The following is a 21,343-nucleotide window of genomic DNA, read 5'->3' as shown; positions in this document are numbered from 1 at the left end:
GGCACCCATGGCTTAAGTTGCCGATTATGGAAAATGAAGCTACTTTCTCTAAGAGTTATGAAGTGACTCTCTGTCCAGGCGAATGGTTTCTAGAAGGTGAGACTAATTTCATGTACATTAAGAAGGCTGAATCAAAACAAAACAAAAACAAACAAAACAACAAAAGACACTTCTGGGCCAACAAGAGGGCTTTGCAGTAAAAGTATGTGACAAGCAAACCTGAACCTGAGTTCAACCCCACATTCCATGGTAGAACCACGTTCTGAAAGGTGTTTCCTGACCTTCACACGTGTGTTGTGTGTATGTACACACACACACACACACACACACACACACACACACACACACCCTACACGCATAATAACAAATTAAAAATCAAATAACTATTTAATTATAGTAATCTGACTTAGTTTTATATACTAGAGACCTGAAATGCCAGCAATTCAGGAGAAAATGCTAGAAAACTAATGACTGGAGAAAATATGTTATTATTGCATTTAACTATTTTAGAACCATTTCTTTGACACAAAGGATACAATTAAATTTTTTTGTCAAGAAATCACATGTATAAGATCTGTTTTTCTAATGATTATTTATCTTGGAAAATGTGAAAATTAGTCCCATAATGAAATAACCTAAAGCATTATAAAACATTTGCCTAGAAAAATAGTGAAAGGCAAGTTGAATATGATAGGCAGTTTTTAAAAACACATTTTTACAATTTTCTAGTATGAAATGTATTATACTTTTAAATCCGAAGATAAATATAAAAAAAGACATGATGTATTAACTTATTTATTCAAAAATATTTATTAATAGCTCAATACTCTACTCTGATCAAAGTGTAGAAAACAGGAGAAGAGCCTTAGCATTTGGTCCAGTGCTGCAGAAAGCCAGGTGTTCACTCAGTCACTTAGCATCTTTATGTCAAGCACCCAGGCAGGTCCTAGATCCATCTGCGAATGAAACACACATGTTCCTCCCAAAGACAGGCAAGACAATACGTACCCACACAAACAGCCAGAGAACAAACAAGCTGCTCAGAGGATGGGGTGCCACAGAGCACCAAGTACCACAGACGATGCCTAACAAGGACCAGGCTAGGCAGCATCAAAGGACTTCCCTAGGCCTAGAACTAAACTGAGGTCTGAAACACCAGGGTTCAGGGGGAACTCAATTGAGGGTCTAGGTCTGGAGAGCACAGGGAAGGCTGCAGGCATTTTCATCATGCTAGCAGGAACACTAAGTCCCACATGATCTCCCAGGCCTTCATCTGGCTAGTGTCATCTGCACATCCTTCTAGCACAGACACTGCCACTGTAGATGATCTGAGAGAGGACTTTCTGTTGTGCTGGCCAGGAGAAAGATAGGATCCAGAGAGGGTGAGGAGCTGAAGGTATGTACAATAAGTGCAGTAAGACAAAATACTGAGAGTCTAGAGTGCTAGACAAGCCCTGGCTTGTACTTCTACAAGATGATTCTGGGGTGGATGATAAGAGAATAATAATTCTAACCTAGTATGAGTAACATCAAATACACCCACATTAAAAGACAATATAAAATAATTAACCCATATGTCTAAAAATGTCAAGGTCATTAAAACAGATAGATTGAGAAACTCTTCCAGATTAAATGAGACTTAAAACCAGGTAACTGAATACAATGTGTGGTCAACAAAGGATACTAAATTACAAATTCTCCTTTGATTTTGTTATAAAGTACTGTATAAAAAAAGCTGAACTGGTGAAATGGAGAAATACTAACAGGTACATAGATAAGGACTAAAGATAGAAAGTCAGTCAGGTCTGGTGATGTACTCCTGTAATCCTAGCATTGGGAGGTGGAGGCAGGAGGATTAAGAGTTTGAGGCCTGTCTAGTCTCAGTAAGGGATGCTTGACTAGCATTTACAAGGCCCTGAGTTTGATTCCAGCACTACACAGACACAGACACTCCTATCTCTACCCCAAGTTTGCACTAAAGCAAAGATACAATGATTTAACACTGACACTTTTAATAATGAAAAGACTCTGAGAAGGTAAGGCAGGATAGGCTCCAAGGAGGACAGTGATTTACTCAGAAAGCCAAATATTTACTGAGCTGCTATTACAGGCCAAGAATTGGTCTAAGTGCTGGGAATGCAGTGGAAAACAAAATTCCCGTCCTTATAAAACATCTTCAGTGGAGAAGAAAGATAATAAATATGTATATATGAAGTAATGTAATAGGAAGAGCTGCAAAGACAAAGCAGGGTAAGGGGTCAGGGAGAGAAAGATGGATATACTTATTTTAAGCAAATGTGTCCTTAAGTGTCTGGCTTGAATGACAAGAGGCACTTTTTAAAAACATGTATTTGTGTAGTGTGCCATGCATTCCTGTGTGTGGAGGCCAGAGGTTGAGGTTGTCTTCTCTGATCCCTTTCTACTTTACTTACTGGCCCAAAACTCACTGATTGAGCTAGTCTAGCTGGCCAGGATACCCCAGGGAGTCCCTGGCTCTGCCTCCCCTGCACCAAAATTAAAAGCGGGTGGGTAGGCCTCCTGCCTGGCTTTGATGTGGGTGCCGGACATATGAATTCTAGTCCTCATACGTGCACAGCAAGAGCTTTATCCAGTGAGCCATCTCCCTAGTCCTAAGAGACACTTTTTATAAGGAACTCTAGGAACTGCCAACCATCCCAATCAGTATCACTTCCCTCTGAAGTAAGAATAATAATTAAAAAACAAAAAGGCAGGAGAGGAAGGGTGTGAATTTCCCTCCTTACCAGTGCTGGTGACAGAGGAGTTACCTAAAGAGAATTAGCAGGAAAGACAACATGAAGCTGATACTGTCTGACCAATTCTGGTTTTGGTAGTCAAGAACATTCATGAGCCTACAGAGCAGGCACATTCTCTTTAGAAACTTTCATAGTATCTAAAAAAAGTGATTATATCATAGAATGTAGGTGATTGTTCATCTCATCAAATATAGGCAGTCTCCAGCTGGGCACCGTCTCTGCTGAAGGACTTCATGCTCTTTGGGGGTAAGAAATCAGTTTTGTGATTATCAGTATCCCTAGTCCCACATAGGGCAGATTTTTAATAAACATCAAAATAAGGAATATTTTATTCTTTATGGGGAGAAAGACAATAGCATCTAGCTCTTTAAACAGGAAGCAATCTGCCAACTATGTAAATACCATCTTCCCCCAGTCTTGGATAATATCTATATTTTAAAGTGCTGAGTATAGTTATCAGTGAATCCCATCAACTTTGCATAAAATGTAATCTGAAATTATCTGTGACCTTGTCCCCGTGGTCCTTAGCTATATCCTTTATCTCAGAAAAAGATCAATGGCTGATTATAATTTTTCTAGATGGTTCATGGGGTTATCATTGTGGATAGTCACTGTGCTTGGTGCTGTCTTCAGGAAGGACTGAGATGAATTAGATGGTTTACTCAGTTCACACTATTCTTTTAAGCTCTTCAATTTGTCTCAGATAGCTTTTCCATCTCATCTCTGAAATGTGGTTATCATTTTATTTTTGCTACTGTGGGCATATTTGATTTTAAAAGTCACTTTTCTTATAAACTGCCCTGTCTAAGTAGAAGCAAATGAAGAAGCAGCTTCTTAAAATCTTAGTTTAGTATCAACAATACTGACTGTAAGGTCAAGGCAATCTAGATGACTTAGGACATGGACTTAGGAGATTTACATACATACACACACACACACACACACACACACACACACACACACACACCCCATGATCTAAAGTTGACTAAAATAAAAACAATGCACAGAAAAGAACAGCATTTACTTTGTTGAGCCCCTGAAAAGGCAGTTAAATGATCCTAAAATTCAGTTCTGGAGCTCATCAGTTAGTCATTGATTACCTCTTACATGAATTGAGAAGACAGATGAAATATACATGACCTCAGTTGCACTGAGCAGTTACAGAAACATTTTACAGAGGCCCTGAAGAAGTTGGAATAAAGGAGTCAATCAATAAATCAATAGAGCACTTTCCACCAACACAACCAAAGGAAATTATTTGGATAGAACAGTTTTAAAGCAAATGTATGAGACAACACAAGGTACAAGTAATGTTCATACTAATGGGTCCCATTTTTCAGGGAACTAAAGCTCATGTTACCTCAGGATGCATTGGCACATACCTTTGAACAAGAGGCAAAGGAAGGAAATTGAGGGTGGAAGTCATGTCCAGTCCGCAGTCCAACATAATAGTGGTGGATTTGAATTTGAGCACATTGCATGGTAAAGTTGGGTGCCCTGACAGGCAATACTGGGAAAAAAAAAAATCAAGTTATAGAAACAGCATAGGAAATGAAGTAAAAGCAGTCATCTTCTCCTGTAAGAATAATGTGTGACTCAGCTAGTCTTCTAAGTGACGTCATCTTCTCCTGTAAGAATAATGTGTGACTCAGCTAGTTTTCTATGTGATGTCATCTTCCAGGACAGTGTGTGAGCTCAGCTAGTCTTCTATGTGATGTCATCTTCTCCCAGAAGGGCAGTGTGTGAGCTCAGCTAGTCTTCTATGTGATGTCATCTTCTCTCAGGAGGACAGCTTGTGAGTTCAGCTAGCTTTATATCTGATGTCATCTTCTCCCAGAAAGGCAGTGTGTGGGCTCAGCTAGCTTTCTATGTGACATCTTCCATAACAACAGTGTGTGAGATCAACTAACTTCTTATCTGAAGTCCTCTTCTTCCATAAGGACAGTGTGTGAGCTTGGCTAACTTTCTATGTGACATCCTTTTCTCTGGTTGAACTCTTAACTACTTATAATGTACAGATCTCCTACTGTCCTATCTTCACCTGAGTACTGCTTGAAGCTGGAAAGAGCCAATGGAACTCACTGAGTCCTCAAATTATGTTTGATGTTTGAGTCTCTCCGCTGATAAACACTGGCTTTTCTGGAAGAAGAAACTGTTGTAGACTATATGTCAGACAGGAGATTCATATCTAGAATCTATATGAACAGCAAAAATTAAACATCAAATAATTTAACTTATCAATGGGCTAATAAACTAATCAGAGACTTGTAAAAAGAAGAAATACAAATGACCAATACACATTTGAAAGAGTGTTCAATATATTGAGCTATCAGGGAAATGCAAATTGAAACTGCTTCTAGATTCTATCACACTCTGGTCATGACTGTCATTAAGAAAACAAGCCAAGAATAGTGGTATCTGCCTGCAATGCCAGCACTCAAGAGGCAGAAGCATGAGGAGCAACACAAATTTGAGGCCAGTTAGGCTTCTTATCATGATGACCCTAGCCAAAGAGACAAAATAAAAGCCCAACAAAGATGACAACAAGTGATGGTGATAGTGTGAGGCAGGAGGAACCCTACACACTCTGAGGGATGTAAACTGGTACAGGCAGTGTGGAGAGTTCAAAAACTGAAAAGAGACCACTGGAGGAGTCAGCTATTTTACTCCTGGGCATATACCTGAAGGACTCAAAGTCAATGGTAACTGCCACAGAGATACTTACACACCCATTTTTATCGCTGCCCTATTCACAACAGCTAAAAAGCTAGAACCAGCCTAAATGTCCAACAACAGATGAATGATTAAAGAAAACGTGGTACAAATGTGCCATGATTATTTTGCTGTGAAGGAAAAAGAAATCATGGAATTTACAGGAAAATGGACAGACTTGGAGATCATTATGTTAATGAAACAAGCCAGACTTAAGATCTTCAGGGAGCAGAAGAGGCCAGTGGAGTATGTTATATGAAAGTGGAATGGGGTACCATTTGGTGAAAAGAAGGGAGCCAATCAGAGGGAAAGAGAATTGGAGTAGGGAAGGGGAAGAGGTGTGAATAACAAAATATAAAAACATTTACATATGAAAACATCCAAATGAAATCTATTGCCTTAAAAAATAACTTTTAAAAAGGGACATGGTTTAAAAGGTTAATAAGCACAGTAAAGGTCATGGCTCAGCCTTGTCAGCAGAAACGGCTCCAAAGCATGCATGCATTCTTGATGTGCACACTTGAATCAGAAAGGTGAGATATTCACTCTCAGCCAATCAGAAGTCAGTCTCTAGCCTAAGGCAGCAAAGATACAAGCGTGTATTACAGAAGAACTTTGACAAGACAATGCTCTGACCTAAACATTTCTTACGCTCTTCTGAATGTAAGGGAAGAATGCCTGCGACACGCTGAAGCTTTTCTCTCCGGGGTTCCCTGTCACTGTGTCTGTGTATGACTGTGTAGGCTAACGGGTGACTCTGGGTGTTTCCTCAGTTGCTCTCCATTTTATTTAATGAGACAAAGTCTCTCAATGAAGCCGAAGCTCATGGATTTGGCTAGGCTGGCTAGTCAACAAGCTGATCTAGCCAGGGATCGCCCATGTTTGTTTGCTCAGCACTCAGATTGCAGGTGGATGCTGCCATGCCCAGCTTTTTATGTGGGTGCTGGGGATATGAGTGAAAGTGAGGTAGGTCCCTTATGCTTGGTGGGGAAATATTTGATGGGCTAAATCATTTCCCCAGATCCATCTGCCATCTTTAAGAAGGAGCAAAAAGACCTTTTCCTTGACTGATTCAAGTCATTCTGGGGAAGTTTCCAATGACCTGTTAGCCCAGAAGATGAAGCAAGCCATACTCTTAATTCCTGAAAAGTCCACTGCTTCTCATTTAACACAAAGACCAGGTAAGTCAGAGCAATGTCACATCAAGCTTCCCACAGCCAACCACTGCTTAAGATAAGTCTTTTAGGTGTCTACTGCTCTGTGTGGTCTCTGTACATGGTAGGAATTTTCTACTTCTCCTCAGAGGTTTTATGAGAAATGGTCACTTCTTTTAAACTGTTTGCATTATCTAAAACTATTACCGTCAAGAACCAAGAAACTGAGTGCTCTGTAAGCTTCCTTTGGGACAGGCAATGGAAATCTGGGAGGAGAGGCAGTGGAGATATTCTATTGCTGACCTTTCAGCCAGCAACCAACCCTCAAGCTAGGCACTACGTGGTTGCAAATGAACCAGAAGAGCAGCCTGTGGCTTGTAACTGTTATGTTAAAGATGAGCCAAAGTCAGGAACATTAAACGAGCTGCAGACTTGAAGGCTAAAATGATGACAGCAGGCATTATTTCAATTAGTTAATTACTTTTTAGCCCACAGCTAATGAAAGCTAAAAGGTATAATAAATACAGTTAGCCATCTCCTGTCTCAAACAGCCATCCTGAATTTTGGGTCACACCGAACAACTTTTACTTGAAACAACAGAGTGTTTCTTTCTCAGTTGGTCTAGGAAGGTGGAGCACATGTTTTATGGCCATGGTCCTCATCATCCTGAGCAGAATAGTTTCATGCCACACCAATAAATGCTACGGTGAGCCCAAGACTTGAAGCAGCCAGTTTGTCCTTGTCCTAGTCAGCTTGCTTTGTTCACAAGGTGTCTTTTTTATTTTTCCAGTCATGACAACACACCATGACGAAGGTAACTTATAAAAGAAAGCATTTAATTGGAATTTACAGTTTTGGAGGATTAGAGTCCACAACCATCATGGTGGGGGGCAGGGCAGCAAGCAGACAGCAGAGGCCCTGCAGCATAGGTGAGGGCTCACATCTTGGGACACAACCAGTAGGCAGCTAGAGCTAGCTGGGAATGGTGTGGGCTTTTGAAACCTCAAGGACCCCCCCCCCCAACAAGGCCACACCTCCTAATCCTTCCCAAACAGTTCAAAAAACTGTTGAGCTCATGGGGGTCACTGTCATTCAAACCACACAAGGTACACTTTATTTCCTTACTTTCATTTCTTTTCTTTCTTTCTTTTTCTTTCCTTTTTTTTTTTTTTTTTTTTTTTTTGAGACAGGGTTTCTCTGTGTAGCTTTGTGCCTTTCCTGGAACTCACTCTGTAGCCCTGGCTGGCCTCAAACTTACAGAGATCCATCTGACTCTGCCTCCTGAGTGCTGTGATTAAAGGCATGCGCCACCCCTGCCCAGCTCTTACTTTCACTTCAATAAAAGGTTTCTTTAACTTCTTTGGTGTCTGCTTCATTATTTGGAATGGCACTCTAGGAGAGGCACCATTTATTAGAGTCATCAAAGGACAAAGAGCTAAATGTGAATGCAAAATATGTTTAGAGTACCTATTAAAGGAGACAGACCCTGTTCCCATTTGCCTAATTTGCAGGGACAAGGAAACCACATATTTTGGTTTGGTTTGGAAGAGCCAACATATGTGGAAGTCCTCCTGTCTCCCAGGATCTCAGTCCTGTCTCCCAGAATGTACTGATCACTGTGGGTCTTCTGCATAGAGAGATATAGAGTGCTGGCCAAAGGTTCCTCCAACGAATAAAAGAGGCATACCCCATATCACTCAGAGATGCTCACTACAAGCCTCTAATGGGCTCTCTGATCACAGTGCAGCTTTAAGAGCAAGCCAACAAAAACCCAAGTCAGCAAGGAATTTCAATTTTAAAAATAGAAACACACATCTATGTTATAAAAATCTTCAAAGATAGAGGAAAGAGAAATATTAAAGTCATACCTGTCTAATTATTTGAGTATTTCCTTTCACTTTATGTGAAAGATGTAATTTTTGTGCATAGGTGGAGGGTATTAGAAAGATGGCTAAGTGGTTAAGAAAACTGCCTCCTCAGGTTCCATTCCCAGCACCCACATGGCAGCTCACATGGACATACTCTTCTGGCCTCTGAGAGCACTGTATGCATGTTACACAAATATACATGTAGGCAAAACACCCATGCACATAAAATAAAAATTTTTAAAAGGTGCAATTTATTATAAAGTTTGGGTCCTGCTTTTAAAACTCATGATGACTGTTTTCCTTGTCTTGGTCACATGACACTTCATGTTCATTGGCTGAGCAAATATCTTATCACTCATCAGCCAATCATTCCCTTATATTGAACACAAAGATTTGCAGAGTATTCAGTTACAGACATGGCTGTGCTGATCACATGGTGCTGGAGGATTTTTTTTCCATTCTGGACTGCTTCTTTCCTGCATTCTCAGAAGTGGTATTAACTAGGTCAAAAAGTATGAGCATTCTGCGGCTCTTAAAAATCTGCTGCCAAATGCTTTTCATAAAATGCTGTGCCTATTTACATCACTGCTTAACAACTTAGATTTGCTCTGCTGATACATTACAGTCTACACCATCTAGATCCTACAGTCTCACCAAAATGTCCCCTAAAACCACTGTAGTAGCCATCTAAATGACCCCAACCAAGAAAAGTCAACTATTTGATCAAATTATGTAAGTCTGGGGTTTTGTATGGTATATTACCTCAACTCAAATCTTGCTCAATCTCGTTATTAATGTGTAATTTTCTGAAGACTGAGTTCCCTCATCTATAATAGAGTTGTAAGAATTAAGTGAGTGGAAGGCATACCTGTCACATTCATTCTTAGTTGTATGGTTACAGCAGCATTAAAAGGTGGTGTAGGGAACCTTAAACATTTGCAAATCTCCTAAGACTAGGTAGTCTTACTGGTTTATGATTTTAAAATACAAAGACTCAGGACTTTCATGACTATTTGGAATCAAAACAAAACCGTCAGTCACTCTCCCTTTGAGTACTGTATCCATCCCATTCTCTGTACTTCTCTTTCTGAAACACCTACTGAAGGTATGCTGCAACATTTCATTTTACCCCATGACCCTCACAACTGAACTGCTTTGATTTTTATTTCCATACAGTATACTTTTTGTCTTTTCCTCAGATTTATTCTGTTAATTTCAGTGTTATCAAATCATCTGTTAACCAATGGGTTTATTAACTGATAACGTTCACATTCTCTCTCTCTCTCTCTCTCTCTCTCTCTCTCTCTCTCTCTCTCTCTCACACACACACACACACACACACACACACACACACACACACACTTTCCATCCCTTGCTTGGGCTGTAAATGTCCTTCTCAGTGACCACTGTTTCATTTCTACACCTCTCCTTCTGTTTACATCATGGCCTTTTAGTCTTTTTAGAGGTTTGATACATTCACAGCTAACATTAACATTAATTTCAATGTCTCTGCTGTTGGCACAACTGTCTGAAGTTCCTGGGAATCCTGCAATGTCTGCTGATTCTAACTCGAGAAAGACTTCATTGTTTCTTACTGTCTTAACATTTTGATAGTGAGTTCAATTGGTGGGGCTTTATCTACATGTGTTCCATAGCAATGGGCCAGGGCAGGTCACTGTTTTGAGAACAATTTTCATATTGATTTCGTAGCTTAAATGTCTGTATCATGTATGGGAACATCCAAATCAGACTTTCTTTGCTCTCAAAGCAGTGGTCCAAGTCCTCACAAGACAATGTTCCTTAATGGCCCAAAGATTAAGTGAACAGAAGTTTCCAGCAGTCCTTTTGTTGGGAATACAACAGGAGGTCTCTGTTACTAGTTTTAAAACGTGTTTGTAATATTATATCTACTAATAAGACTAAATCCCATTATGGCCTGAAGTGTCAGCAGATGTAATGCTTTCAAACTGACAAACAGGTAGCTTTACCTCCTCATCCCCAAGGTAACCTCACACAAGTCTTCCAGAATGGTAGGAAATACTTAGAATTGCATTGAAAACAAAACAAAACAAAACACAAAACAAAACAAAAAACAACAACAAAAAAACCCACTACTAACAAATTTGGCAGCTGTGAGTATATGGCAAGTTGAATTTCAGCTAACTGGCTTTGGGGAAGTGTGTCATTTGCAAAATGAACAAAGCACAAAGTATCACGTGGTTTCTTTTCTCCTAGTCTTGCTGAAAGTTTTGTTTGGCATGCAGTTATTGTGAGCTAGTGTTTGTTAGGTACCAGACTACCTGTAAATAATTTACATTTAACTCCTTTAATCCTTCTTAAAAGGTTCTGAGTAGGAGATATTTTCCTATTATACAGATGAAGACAATGAAGCTCAGGCATGAAGTGTGCACACGGTACCAAAGCAGTAGGAAGCTGGCAGTGAGCTCTAGAGTCAGCACACTGAGCCAGTGCAGTGTCCATTCTCGCTAGATTCAGAGAGCAGATCACCAAAAGATCAGCCTTTTAAACAGTGATATGTCCTACAAAGCCTCATTTTGAGTTGATAAAGATGTTGGGTTGGGAAGTTACGAAGACGTGGATCAGTGGAGTGGGAGGGGACAAAACAGGGAAAGCAGGTTAATATGATTGAAATATTGTGTACATGTATGAAAATGTCATGATGAATTCATCATGCATATTTAATACATGCTAACCAAAAAAAGAGAAGAAAAAATCAAATTTTTTGTTTGGTGTGGTGGCACCTGTAATCTAAGCACTGGAGAGATGGAGGTGGGAGAGTCCCAAGTTGAAAGGCTTGGGCTACAATAAATAGTGTTTTATGCCTGTCTAGACTTTACCAAGACCCTGACCCAATCAACTACACACTTCTTGTAACTCACCAAGGTACAAACTACACAAAGGGGTGAACAAATATTTGAACAGGCATTCACTGAAGATGACACTAGGCAGTAAATAAAATGTCAATCAATAGTAATCCTTAGAAAGAATCGGTTGCACCAGTATTAGAAGGGGCAAAATTTAAAAGACCAAGTGCTGGTCAGAATGCAGGGCAACAACTGGAAATCTACACACATACCTCCACAGTACTGCTGACTCATCCTCATTGCATGTACACAGCTCACCCCTTTTCACTGGATGGATGTACCAGAATTAGCTCATGCACTCAGAGTGGTGGATATTTAGCTTGTACTTAAGTACACTGTGGTAGAGAAAAGTCTACACATTTTGTATGGTTATGAATAAATGATGATGGACATGTTTACCTACAATTTCTGAAGCAGCACACATCTTCATATAATGCCTCTATGGCAAATAGGTAAGGACTGTTGGGGTGATATGATAAATCCATGTTTAGCTTTTTTTCCCTTTTTTTCCGAGACAGGGTTTCTCTGTGCAGCTTTGCGCCTTTCCTGGAACTCACTCTGTAGCCCAGGCTGGCCTCGAACTCACAGAGATCCGCCTGACTCTGCCTCCCGAGTGCTGGGATTAAAGGCGTACACCACCACCGCCCGGCTCATGTTTAGCTTTTTAAACTATCTTCCAAAGTGAAATATTATTTTTGGCTTAAAAAAAAAAGGGCAAGTTTTTATTGCTGTGCTGTGTACCACAGGTCCAGTACTGCATGTGACCTGAGCATAAGTACTGGTTCTTCCTTTGTCTCTAGGGTGGTACTGCCCTGAGCAGAAGCTGAAAATCTTTAGGCTTCAGATTTCTCAGTGGACAAATGAGATTTAACTAACTCATTTCTCAGCTTTCTTTTAACACAAAGATGAAGCTTTTTATTATTCCATCGATGTGCTTACACAATGAACACACTGGGAGGAATTACGCCTTACTTTTTTAAAGAGGAACCTGGTTCTGTAAGGGCTTATACGCTTTCCTCCACTCCAACAATGTACCAGTCAGAGCCCTCAGGAACAGCAGTTCACTAGGAGACGCTCTATGCCCTAACAAGGATACACTGAATTCCTGCTGTAGCAGGGAAAGGGGGAGAAACCCCAGCCTTCTTTCTCACCATCCTGAGCCACTGGGCCAAATGCAATGAATCTGCAATGGTGACTACCCCCACTAAGATTTTTTTGGGCCAGGCCCTCTAATAGCCAGAGACTTCTTTAACTATATTGCAATTTATTTGTTAATCTTTTATTTTTTTTCCCATTTTTTTAAAGCAAGATTCTACGTTATACAAAGGCTGTTAAACGTGCCATTCATGTTCAAAGTCAAACTAACTACACAGATAGGTAAGATAAGAGGGGGAATTTTCCACTTGTGTAGAAATCGGTAGCATGCATGTAAAAAATCTATAGCATACACAGTAAAGGCGCTTTCAGGCTGGAGGGTGACTAGTCACCACACACAGCTGAGGAACCCAGGGCTCTCACTCCTTTGGACCCTAGTCCTGTGCCTTGAAAACAAGATCAATTGCAGAGGAAAGTCGTATAAGGCAATGCCCTGGCCAATGGAAGCTCAGAAGGGTGAAAATGTTCACAGTGAACAATTACGGACAAGAGAAGTCTGACAGGTCAGGGTTGGCTGGGGATTGTAGGCTGCCTGGCACCAGCAAGTGATAAATGTGAAGAAGCAATTAGAGTAGATGAGAAAAGTTTGCAGACCTATTTATGTGACTGTTTATGTAAAAGGAAGCCAATTACCCCATTTACCCCTAATCTCTAGGTTTTAAATAATCCCCCATCCTACACACCCATCTTCCCCCCCCTTTTCCATTTGTCTCACTGACATAATCTAAGAGACAATGCTTCATTCAGTAAACTATCTTAATTTGTAGAGAAGAAAAAAATCAAAATGTGGTCCATGCTAAAGCTTTTCAAACTCAAGCTAAAGCACACTAACTATGCATGACTGACAGTTGGCTGCTCAAAGCACTGTCTCTTTCCCAAGAGGATAGCGACTCTTCCTGTTTCCTTTTTCCATGTGAGCACCACGGTTTCTCAAGCAATGAAGGCATAGGTTCCAACTTCAAAGGACTACAGCCTGGGGGCTGAAGACATACCAGTAAGTACGCTCATTTTAGACACTGGACGTCAAGCTTCTACCAATTTCCACAGCTACAATACTTTATTTCTGTGACACAGAAATGATCTCCCAGTAAATCCTTGCTACTTCAGTACAAAACAAAATAACAACCCCCCATGGAAAACAAAACAAAACAAAACAAAAAAACAAAAAAACCCCACAAACCTAACAAAGCACTTCAAACCGTCACCGCAACATCAACCACCAGGTACCCCTCACTTCTGTACTCCTGACTATGCCTTTTAAACATTGCCCAGGTTTTTTTGTTGGCTTGTCTATAAAGGAGGAAAAAAGAGCAGGCATTGGGGCTTGTGCCTGTAATTCATGCACTTGGAAAGCTGAAGCAGAACTGCAGTGAATGAGTCTTCATAGTAAGACCTTCCTCAGACAGACAAACAGACAAACAAACAAACAAACAAGCAAACAGTGGGCAAGACACACCTGATACTAAGTCTGATGAATTGAGTTAAATTCCCAGAATCCACACACTGGGAAGGGAACTGACTTCTGGGTGTTGTTCCCTGGCCTCCACATGTGTGCAGTAGCATGTAGGCAAACACACACTCTCTCTTCTCTCTCTCTCTCTCTCATACAAAAATTCACATTAAAAAAAAAAAAAGACTTGGGACTCTTACTTGAGGTGTCTGTACCCACATGTGGGTGTGACTTTTTTTGAGTGCATCTTTTCCTCTAACCCTCATGTTTAAGCCTATATTAAAATATCCTTTAAAGATTTCCATCTCTGCTTCAAAAAGATTTTTTTGTTTCTATAACTAATTATTACCACAAAGTTCTACTGGCAAATAAAAAATTAAAGACAATAGGTTTATTCAGGAGGATCTGGAATGAGTTGGGGAGGGGAAGAATATGAGTATAATACATTGTATGATATTCTCAAAGAACAAAAACATTACTTAAAAAAGACAGGCTTGCAGGGGGATGGGAGTGGTGGCAGCGGTGCACGCCTATAATCACAGCACTCAGGAGGCAGAGCCAGGTGGATCTCTGTGAGTTCGAGGCCAGCCTGGTCTACAGAGTGAGTTCCAGGACAGGCAACAAAACTACACAGAGAAACCCTGTCTCAGGGAGGAAAAAAAAAAAAAAAAAAAAAGACAACATAGCTTAAGAAACTAGAGAAGAGGGTGCTCGTGTAAAATAACCTGGTTTGGATTTTTTTTCCCTTACTGTTTTTTCTCTTGCCTTTAAGTTAAGCGTGCAGCACAAAAAAGCAGGAGAGCAGCCTGCATAAGGCACAGGGCTGAAGTTTCCACAGCTCTTGGTTCAAAATTGTTAGGGAGGCATGTCCTTCCTTCTCCTCTTGCCCTGGTTACCAACCCTTGTTCTCTCCTATGTGACATCCTTCAAAAACCTAGAGTGTAGAGAGTCCCAGAAGGTCGCTGACAAACACTACTGTAAGTAGTCCTCTGTGGAGAGACGGTGCCCATGTGTCCATACGTAAGCACGCAGAGCAGCTCGCCTGTTCTATTCCTAGAGAATGACACAGCGGCCCCGAGCCTGCTACTTACTGTCCCTACAGAATGACACAGTGGCCCCGAGCCTGCTACTTACCGTCCCTACAGAATGACACAGTGGCCCCGAGCCTGCTACTTACTGTCCCTACAGAATGACACAGTGGCCCCGAGCCTGCTACTTACTGTCCCTACAGAATGACACAGCGGCCCCGAGCCTGCTACTTACCGTCTGCATTCACTCAGCAGGGATAAGGGATCAGTAAACCCGCTCAAGCCAGCACAAGCAATGCCACTTCTCCCACAGCTTCATCCAGTAACCAGATAAATGTGACATGGGGTATCACAGAGGCCAAGACTGGGCTTTGGAATTCAACAGCCTGGTCTGAATCCTGTCTACCTCTTGCTATGCCACCTGGGCAGCTACTCCACAGTTAAGAGCACTAACTACTCTATCAAAAATCAAAATTTGCCGGGCGGTAGTGGCGCACGCCTGTAATCCCAGCACTCGGGAGGCAGAGGCAGGTGGATCTCTGTGAGTTCGAGGCCAACCTGGTCTACAGAGCTAGTCCAGGGCAGGCTCCAAAGCTACAGAGAAACCCTGTCTCGAAAAACCAACCAACCAACCAAACAAAAAAGACAGGCTTAAGCTGGGTGATGGTGCATGCCTTTAATCCCAGTCCTTGGGAGGCAGAGGCAGGAGGATCTGAGACTAGGCTGGCCTACAGAGTGAATTCCAGGACAGCCATGGCTACAAAAACCTTGTCTCAAAAAGCAAAAAACAAAACAAAACAAAACCCAAACCAAACCAACATCCAAAAGACAGGCTTATTTATACAAATTTTAGAAACTGTGCATCAACGATGAAGTGCAAGAAAGAAGGAAACTGGGGAACAAATAGTGAGTCTTCTAAGTGGTCCGGGAGTGGAGTCAGCAAGAATCGGCGAGGGAGAGACTACAGTGGAGTATCACGTCTCGACTGTTTGGTTCTGAGTGCAGCAGGGTCAGAGGTGGGGCTTCTGGGAAGCTATTACAATGAACCCAATTTCACCAGTGGATTAATCCATATTCATAATCTGATGGCATTATTGCATGGGTGGTGGTAAAAATTAGGAAGTGGGTCCTTGCTAGAAGAAGTAGGTCACCACAGAGAAGAGAACGCTTGTCTCCTGCCCCCTTCCTCTCTCTTCTTCCTGGCCATCAGGAGACGAGCAGCCTGCATAAACAACTCTGCCTGATGTTCTTTCTACCTTGTCACCTCCAAAGCAACGATCAAGCCAACCTTCAATGAAAACTTCTGACATCATAAGCTGAGACAAAAATTTTATCTTTTAAATTGTTTCCCTTGGGTATTTGGCACAGATGAATTCTTTTTCTTTTTTGTTTATATTTTTAGACAGGATTTTTCTGTTGTCATCCTGGCTGTCCTGGAACTTGCTCTGTAGCCCAGGCTGGCCTCAAACTCACAGAGATCCGCTTGCCTCTGCCTCCCGAGTGCTGGGATTAAAGGTGTGCGATACCACCAACCCACTAGCAATGAAAATCTTGCTAGTACATGTCAGGGTCTCTTCTTAAGCCACAGTCAAATGCAGTTAATGTTCAAAGTCAGGAAAAACCTGGACATCAGAGTCAACCAGAGACCAGAGACTGCATGGTTACTAGGGATCCCAGTCACACTTGTGAAAATCGGAAGAGAGTTATCCAAGTCACTAGGATTCTGAGTGGACAGTTTGCCTATCAGCAAGAAGGGTGTGCCATGGCCTGGAGAGTTGGAAAAACTAACATGTTTTAGCAGCTTCAGAGTTCAGAGAAACAGATTCACAGCTTTGGATTGAGAGAATCTTTCTTTCTTTTTTTTTTTTTTTGAGCTGAGGATCGAACCCCGGGCCTTACGCTCGCTAGGCAAGCGCTCTACCACTGAGCTAAATGCCCAACCCGAGAGGATATTTCTAAATACAGTCACTAATCACTTAAATCAGGCTGTGTCCTTCACCTGAATGTATGTAGGGACAATGACTAAGCTGAATGACAATGTTCTAGAGCCTAGGCACACACACAAATTATTTTATTACATATTTTTTTTAAACTATGATATATATGTGTATCTGTGTGTTTGTGAATAACACCAATGAAGGAGTTACAAACAATTTTGAGCTGCCAGACCTGGGAGCTGAATTAAACTTGGGTCCAAGTCCTTAGGAAGGGCAATGTGTGCTCTCTCTCTCTCTTCCTTCCTTCCTTCCTTCCTTCCTTCCTTCCTTCCTTCCTTCCTTCCTTCCTTTTTTTTTAAGACAGGGTTTCTCCGTGTAGCTTTGGAGCCTGTCCTGGAACTCATTCTGTAGACCAGGCTGTCCTGAACTCACAGAGAACCACCTGCCTCTGTTTCCCAAATGCTGGGATTAAAGGCGTGCGCCACCACCGCCCAGCTGCAAAGTGTGCTCTTAATCACTGAGAAAGTGTCTTCCTGATCACACCAATGGCAAATTGGGGATCAATAAAGGAAAGTGTTCATTCCCCTCTAACATCTATCTGAGACCTTGATGGAGAACCTAGAAGCACCATCCTTGCAATCACTGCTGATGGGGAGAGCCATCTTTACTAGGGGAATGAGTAATTTCTATCTTCAGTTTTCCGTGGGCCATAATAAAGACTTCTTTGAAAATTATTTTTTAAGGAACATGAGCAAGAAAATTCTAAAGTTTTGGGAAGTTTGATATAGAAACCTTGGAGTAAAAAAGATTTTAAAAAGAACATTCATAAAGCCATAATCCAGGGTTGGGAATTTAGCTTAGTGGTAGAGTACTTGCCTAGCAAGTGCAAGGTCCTGGGTTCGATCCTCAGCTCCAAGAAAAAAAAAAAAAAAAAAAAAAAAAAAGACAAAAGACCATAAAGCCATAATCCTGGAAAAATGCCAATAGATTAATTTATACTAATAACTCTTATATGACAGACATTACTTCAAACAATATGAAGATACACTGGAGAAATACTTATAAAACTAGGACAAAAATCTGACATCCTGAAGACTTAAAGAGCTCTATCAAACCAGTAAGATGTAGAGTCCAATATAAACTGGAGTTCTGTTCTCAGCACACACACCAGGCAAGGCAGCTCACAACCACCTGTAACTCCAGTTCCAGGAGAGCAGACATTTTCTGACCTCCTTGGGCATTGCACAAAGGTTCATAAACCCACACTCACACACATACACAATTAAAAAGGGTAAGACCAGACAAACAAGCAGGTAACTCATGAAATAATATAAGCTAATAAAAAACTATATATTAACATGGAAATTTTATTTCTACAAAGTATGTTTTAAAACATTAAAAAAATACATACACAAAGATATAAGAGAAATGAAGGATAGAAAATAAGTAAAAATGAATGCAAAATAAAGATACACTGAGTCCAAGTGCTCAGTGCCTACAGCGGCAAGGACTTGAAAACTAGCTGTGAGCGTGGGAAATAGGACTACCACCTACATTTAGTGAAGAGAATGCAAGCACTGTGACGAGCGCACCCATTCACAATTTAGAACATGCACAGTCTCTGAACTAGCGGGCTTTAGTGAGTACAGTCAGCAGCTGTCCAGTGAGTGGAAGGATGAATGAAAACCTAAGTGTTTAGTGGTGGAGTGGACAGTGTCACACTGTGAAATACTCAGAGTGAACTATAAAAATACTCAAAATGAAAACCTTTCCAGAGTGACACCTGTCACCTTGTCATGGTTAAATCTTGATCATCAGCTTGAAGGACTTTAGAATCACCTAGAAGACACACTGCTGGGATGTCTGTAAGGGTGTTTCCCGAAAGACCTACCTTTTGAGAGCAGCATTATCTCCCTGCTAGTGTTCTGGACTGAATAAAAAGGAGATAGCAACCAGCAGTCACTCTCTGTTTCCTGAAGGGGACACAGTGTCAGGAGCCAGTTGCCTCACGTCCTGCCATCACATCCCAGCCAAAGTAAACCCTTCTCTTACATCGCTTCTGTCAGGGACGTTGGCACAGCTACAAGAAAAGCAACATGGCTCATGCCTTTAATCCCAGTACTGGGGAGGCAGAGGAAGGTGGATCTCTGAGTTCGGGGCCAGCCTTGTCTACATAGAGTTTCCAGGACAGCCATGGCTGTGAAGAGAAATGCTGTCTTGAAAACAAACAAAACCAAAAGAATAAAAAAAAGAAAGAAAGAAAGAAAGAAAGAAAGAAAGAAAGAAAAGAAAGAAAGAAAAGAAAAGAAAAGCAACTAGAGATCTTTCTACACCAGAATCCCAGATCTAAGGTGTAATTGTGGCTATCTGGAATAGACTAGATTTGATAGTCTCACTTGCAACTGGAAGTAGCCATGAAAGTAGGTCTCAGTCAAGGTGAGTCTAAGTGGTCCTGCACTTTGAGAATTCATCCAAGGGAGAGAGAGAGCATGCCTTTCTTTGCCTGCCTCCCCGCTAAAAACTCATCCTACTGTATGCATGATTGAAATTGATGCTAGTTTTACTGCATGACGTTTTTAGCTAAAAACAATGGAGTGTGGTGGCACTTGCCTGTAACTGCAATCCTAAGGTGGCTGAGTCAGGAGCACAAGTTCAAGGCCAGGCTTTGAACATAGTGAGTTCAAAACACTGTGTCACAAAACCAAACCAGGAACTGAACATTAGTGGTGCATGCCTTTAATCCCAGCACTCGGGAGGCAGAGCCAGGCGGATCTCTGTGAGTTCGAGGCCAGCCTAGTCTACAGAGTGAGTTCTAGGAAAGAATCCAAAGCTACACAGAGAAACTCTATCTTGAAAAACCAAAAGAAAGAAAAAAAAAAAAGAACAAAACAAAACCAGGAGCCAGTGAGCATGGCTCAGTGGGTAAAGACACTTGCCATATAAGGCTGGCAACCTGAGTTCTATGTCTGAAACCCACAAAAGGTGGAAGGAGAACCAATTCCATAAAGTTATCTTCTCACCTTCACATGTATGCCATGGCACATGCGCCATTCTCCACACCCATCCACCCCATGTAATAATAACAGTAAATAATAATAGTAAACTGAGTCATACACAGCATCATACTGTCTAGTGATTCATCTGTTGATGGTTCTGATGATACTCAAGCTATTTATTAAAGCTGGAGGAATGGGGTCTTCCCACCCATCCCTGCCTTTCTCAATGATGACCAAATGCTCTCTCCCTTTCAGATCTGGACCTCTTCTCAAGAGTCTAGCCATCAACTGGTCCCACTGTTTCTCAGGATGCCTTTGTCTTCTGCTTCTGCGGCCCTCTGTCAATTGGCTGGCACAAGCCTCTGTTCTAGACAAGTAGTTCTGACTTTGGACATGCTTCCATGCATTTGCTAAGCTCCTTAGCTCTTCATGTTTTGGTTATATGCCAGTTTTCAGAACATTTTCTGTACCTGCAGCCAAGTCATACTTTTTCTTTTGCACTCCAAAGTTTTTAATTGTGCACAATGTGGTTCTTATTTCTGTCTCAGATTTCCAAAGAGATGAGTTTAAAATTTTCACATGTTCAAAATTGGTACTTTTAAGACTTCTCTGAAACTTCCCATAGAAAAGAAAAACCCTTATTCTGTAGGTATTTAGACCACTGAGTGTATGTAAAAGCCCTACAGCGACTGCTATACCTCCCTGTTAGCCCTCTTCCAAGAGCTCCTGGGTCCTCAATCTGCTCAGTCTCATTACCGCAACTGCTGTTCCCCAAACTCACAGCCTTTCAGATGTTAGTATCCTCATGGGGTGGACATGATATCCCACAATAATGAAGTATAAGTACTACACACACTGCCCTCAGTAGTAAGAACCAGTTGCTCATACTTGCCCATCACTGGGGAAAAGGACACCTGACTTTTTATTTCCTTTTCACTGTTTTCTCCATCCAGAATAAGACACAACCCTCCTATTCAGACATATTTGCCAATCAAAGTACTTTGGTGTAAGTGGTGCTGAGGATGGAACCCAGGGCCTAGCAACATGCTGGGTAAGCAAGCGCCCTACCATGGAGCTGCAATCCTCTGCTCCAAGAGGTTTGTAAAGGCCAGCTCAGCTCTTACTTCTGGAAGAAGCTGTGATTCTCTAGATGGAATTCATCCTTTACAATCTTACACAGGGCACTACTGCCTTTATCACAGTCTGTCACCAAAAGCCCATTAATCACATGCTCCAATACATGGTGTCTGCAGACTGATAGGCACGTCCTACACCACTGACAGTGCTGCTTACACAACAGGCTCAATATTCAGTTAGTAACACTCAATGGACTGTACTAGACAACCAGACAATGGGGTTTTGCTACTGCCTTTCTTACTGGTGG

At 41.4% G+C, this 21,343-nt stretch overlaps 1 protein-coding gene across 2 annotated transcripts in view; it reads right to left on the bottom strand.

The window, feature by feature from the left end:
- Ints9 (integrator complex subunit 9) overlaps window positions 1-21,343 on the bottom strand; it is an 88,458-nt gene that overhangs the window by 52,473 nt on the left and 14,642 nt on the right. For both annotated transcript variants that reach the window (XM_036199318.1, XM_036199319.1), the window contains exon 2: window positions 4,157-4,284. In XM_036199318.1, coding sequence (XP_036055211.1) covers window positions 4,157-4,284 — 128 coding nt within the window. The remainder of the gene's footprint in view (window positions 1-4,156; window positions 4,285-21,343) is intronic.

Source organism: Onychomys torridus, chromosome 9 (genome assembly GCF_903995425.1).
Source record: "Onychomys torridus chromosome 9, mOncTor1.1, whole genome shotgun sequence".
Lineage (NCBI taxonomy): Eukaryota > Metazoa > Chordata > Mammalia > Rodentia > Cricetidae > Onychomys > Onychomys torridus.
This window is presented reverse-complemented; position numbering and strand designations above follow the sequence as displayed.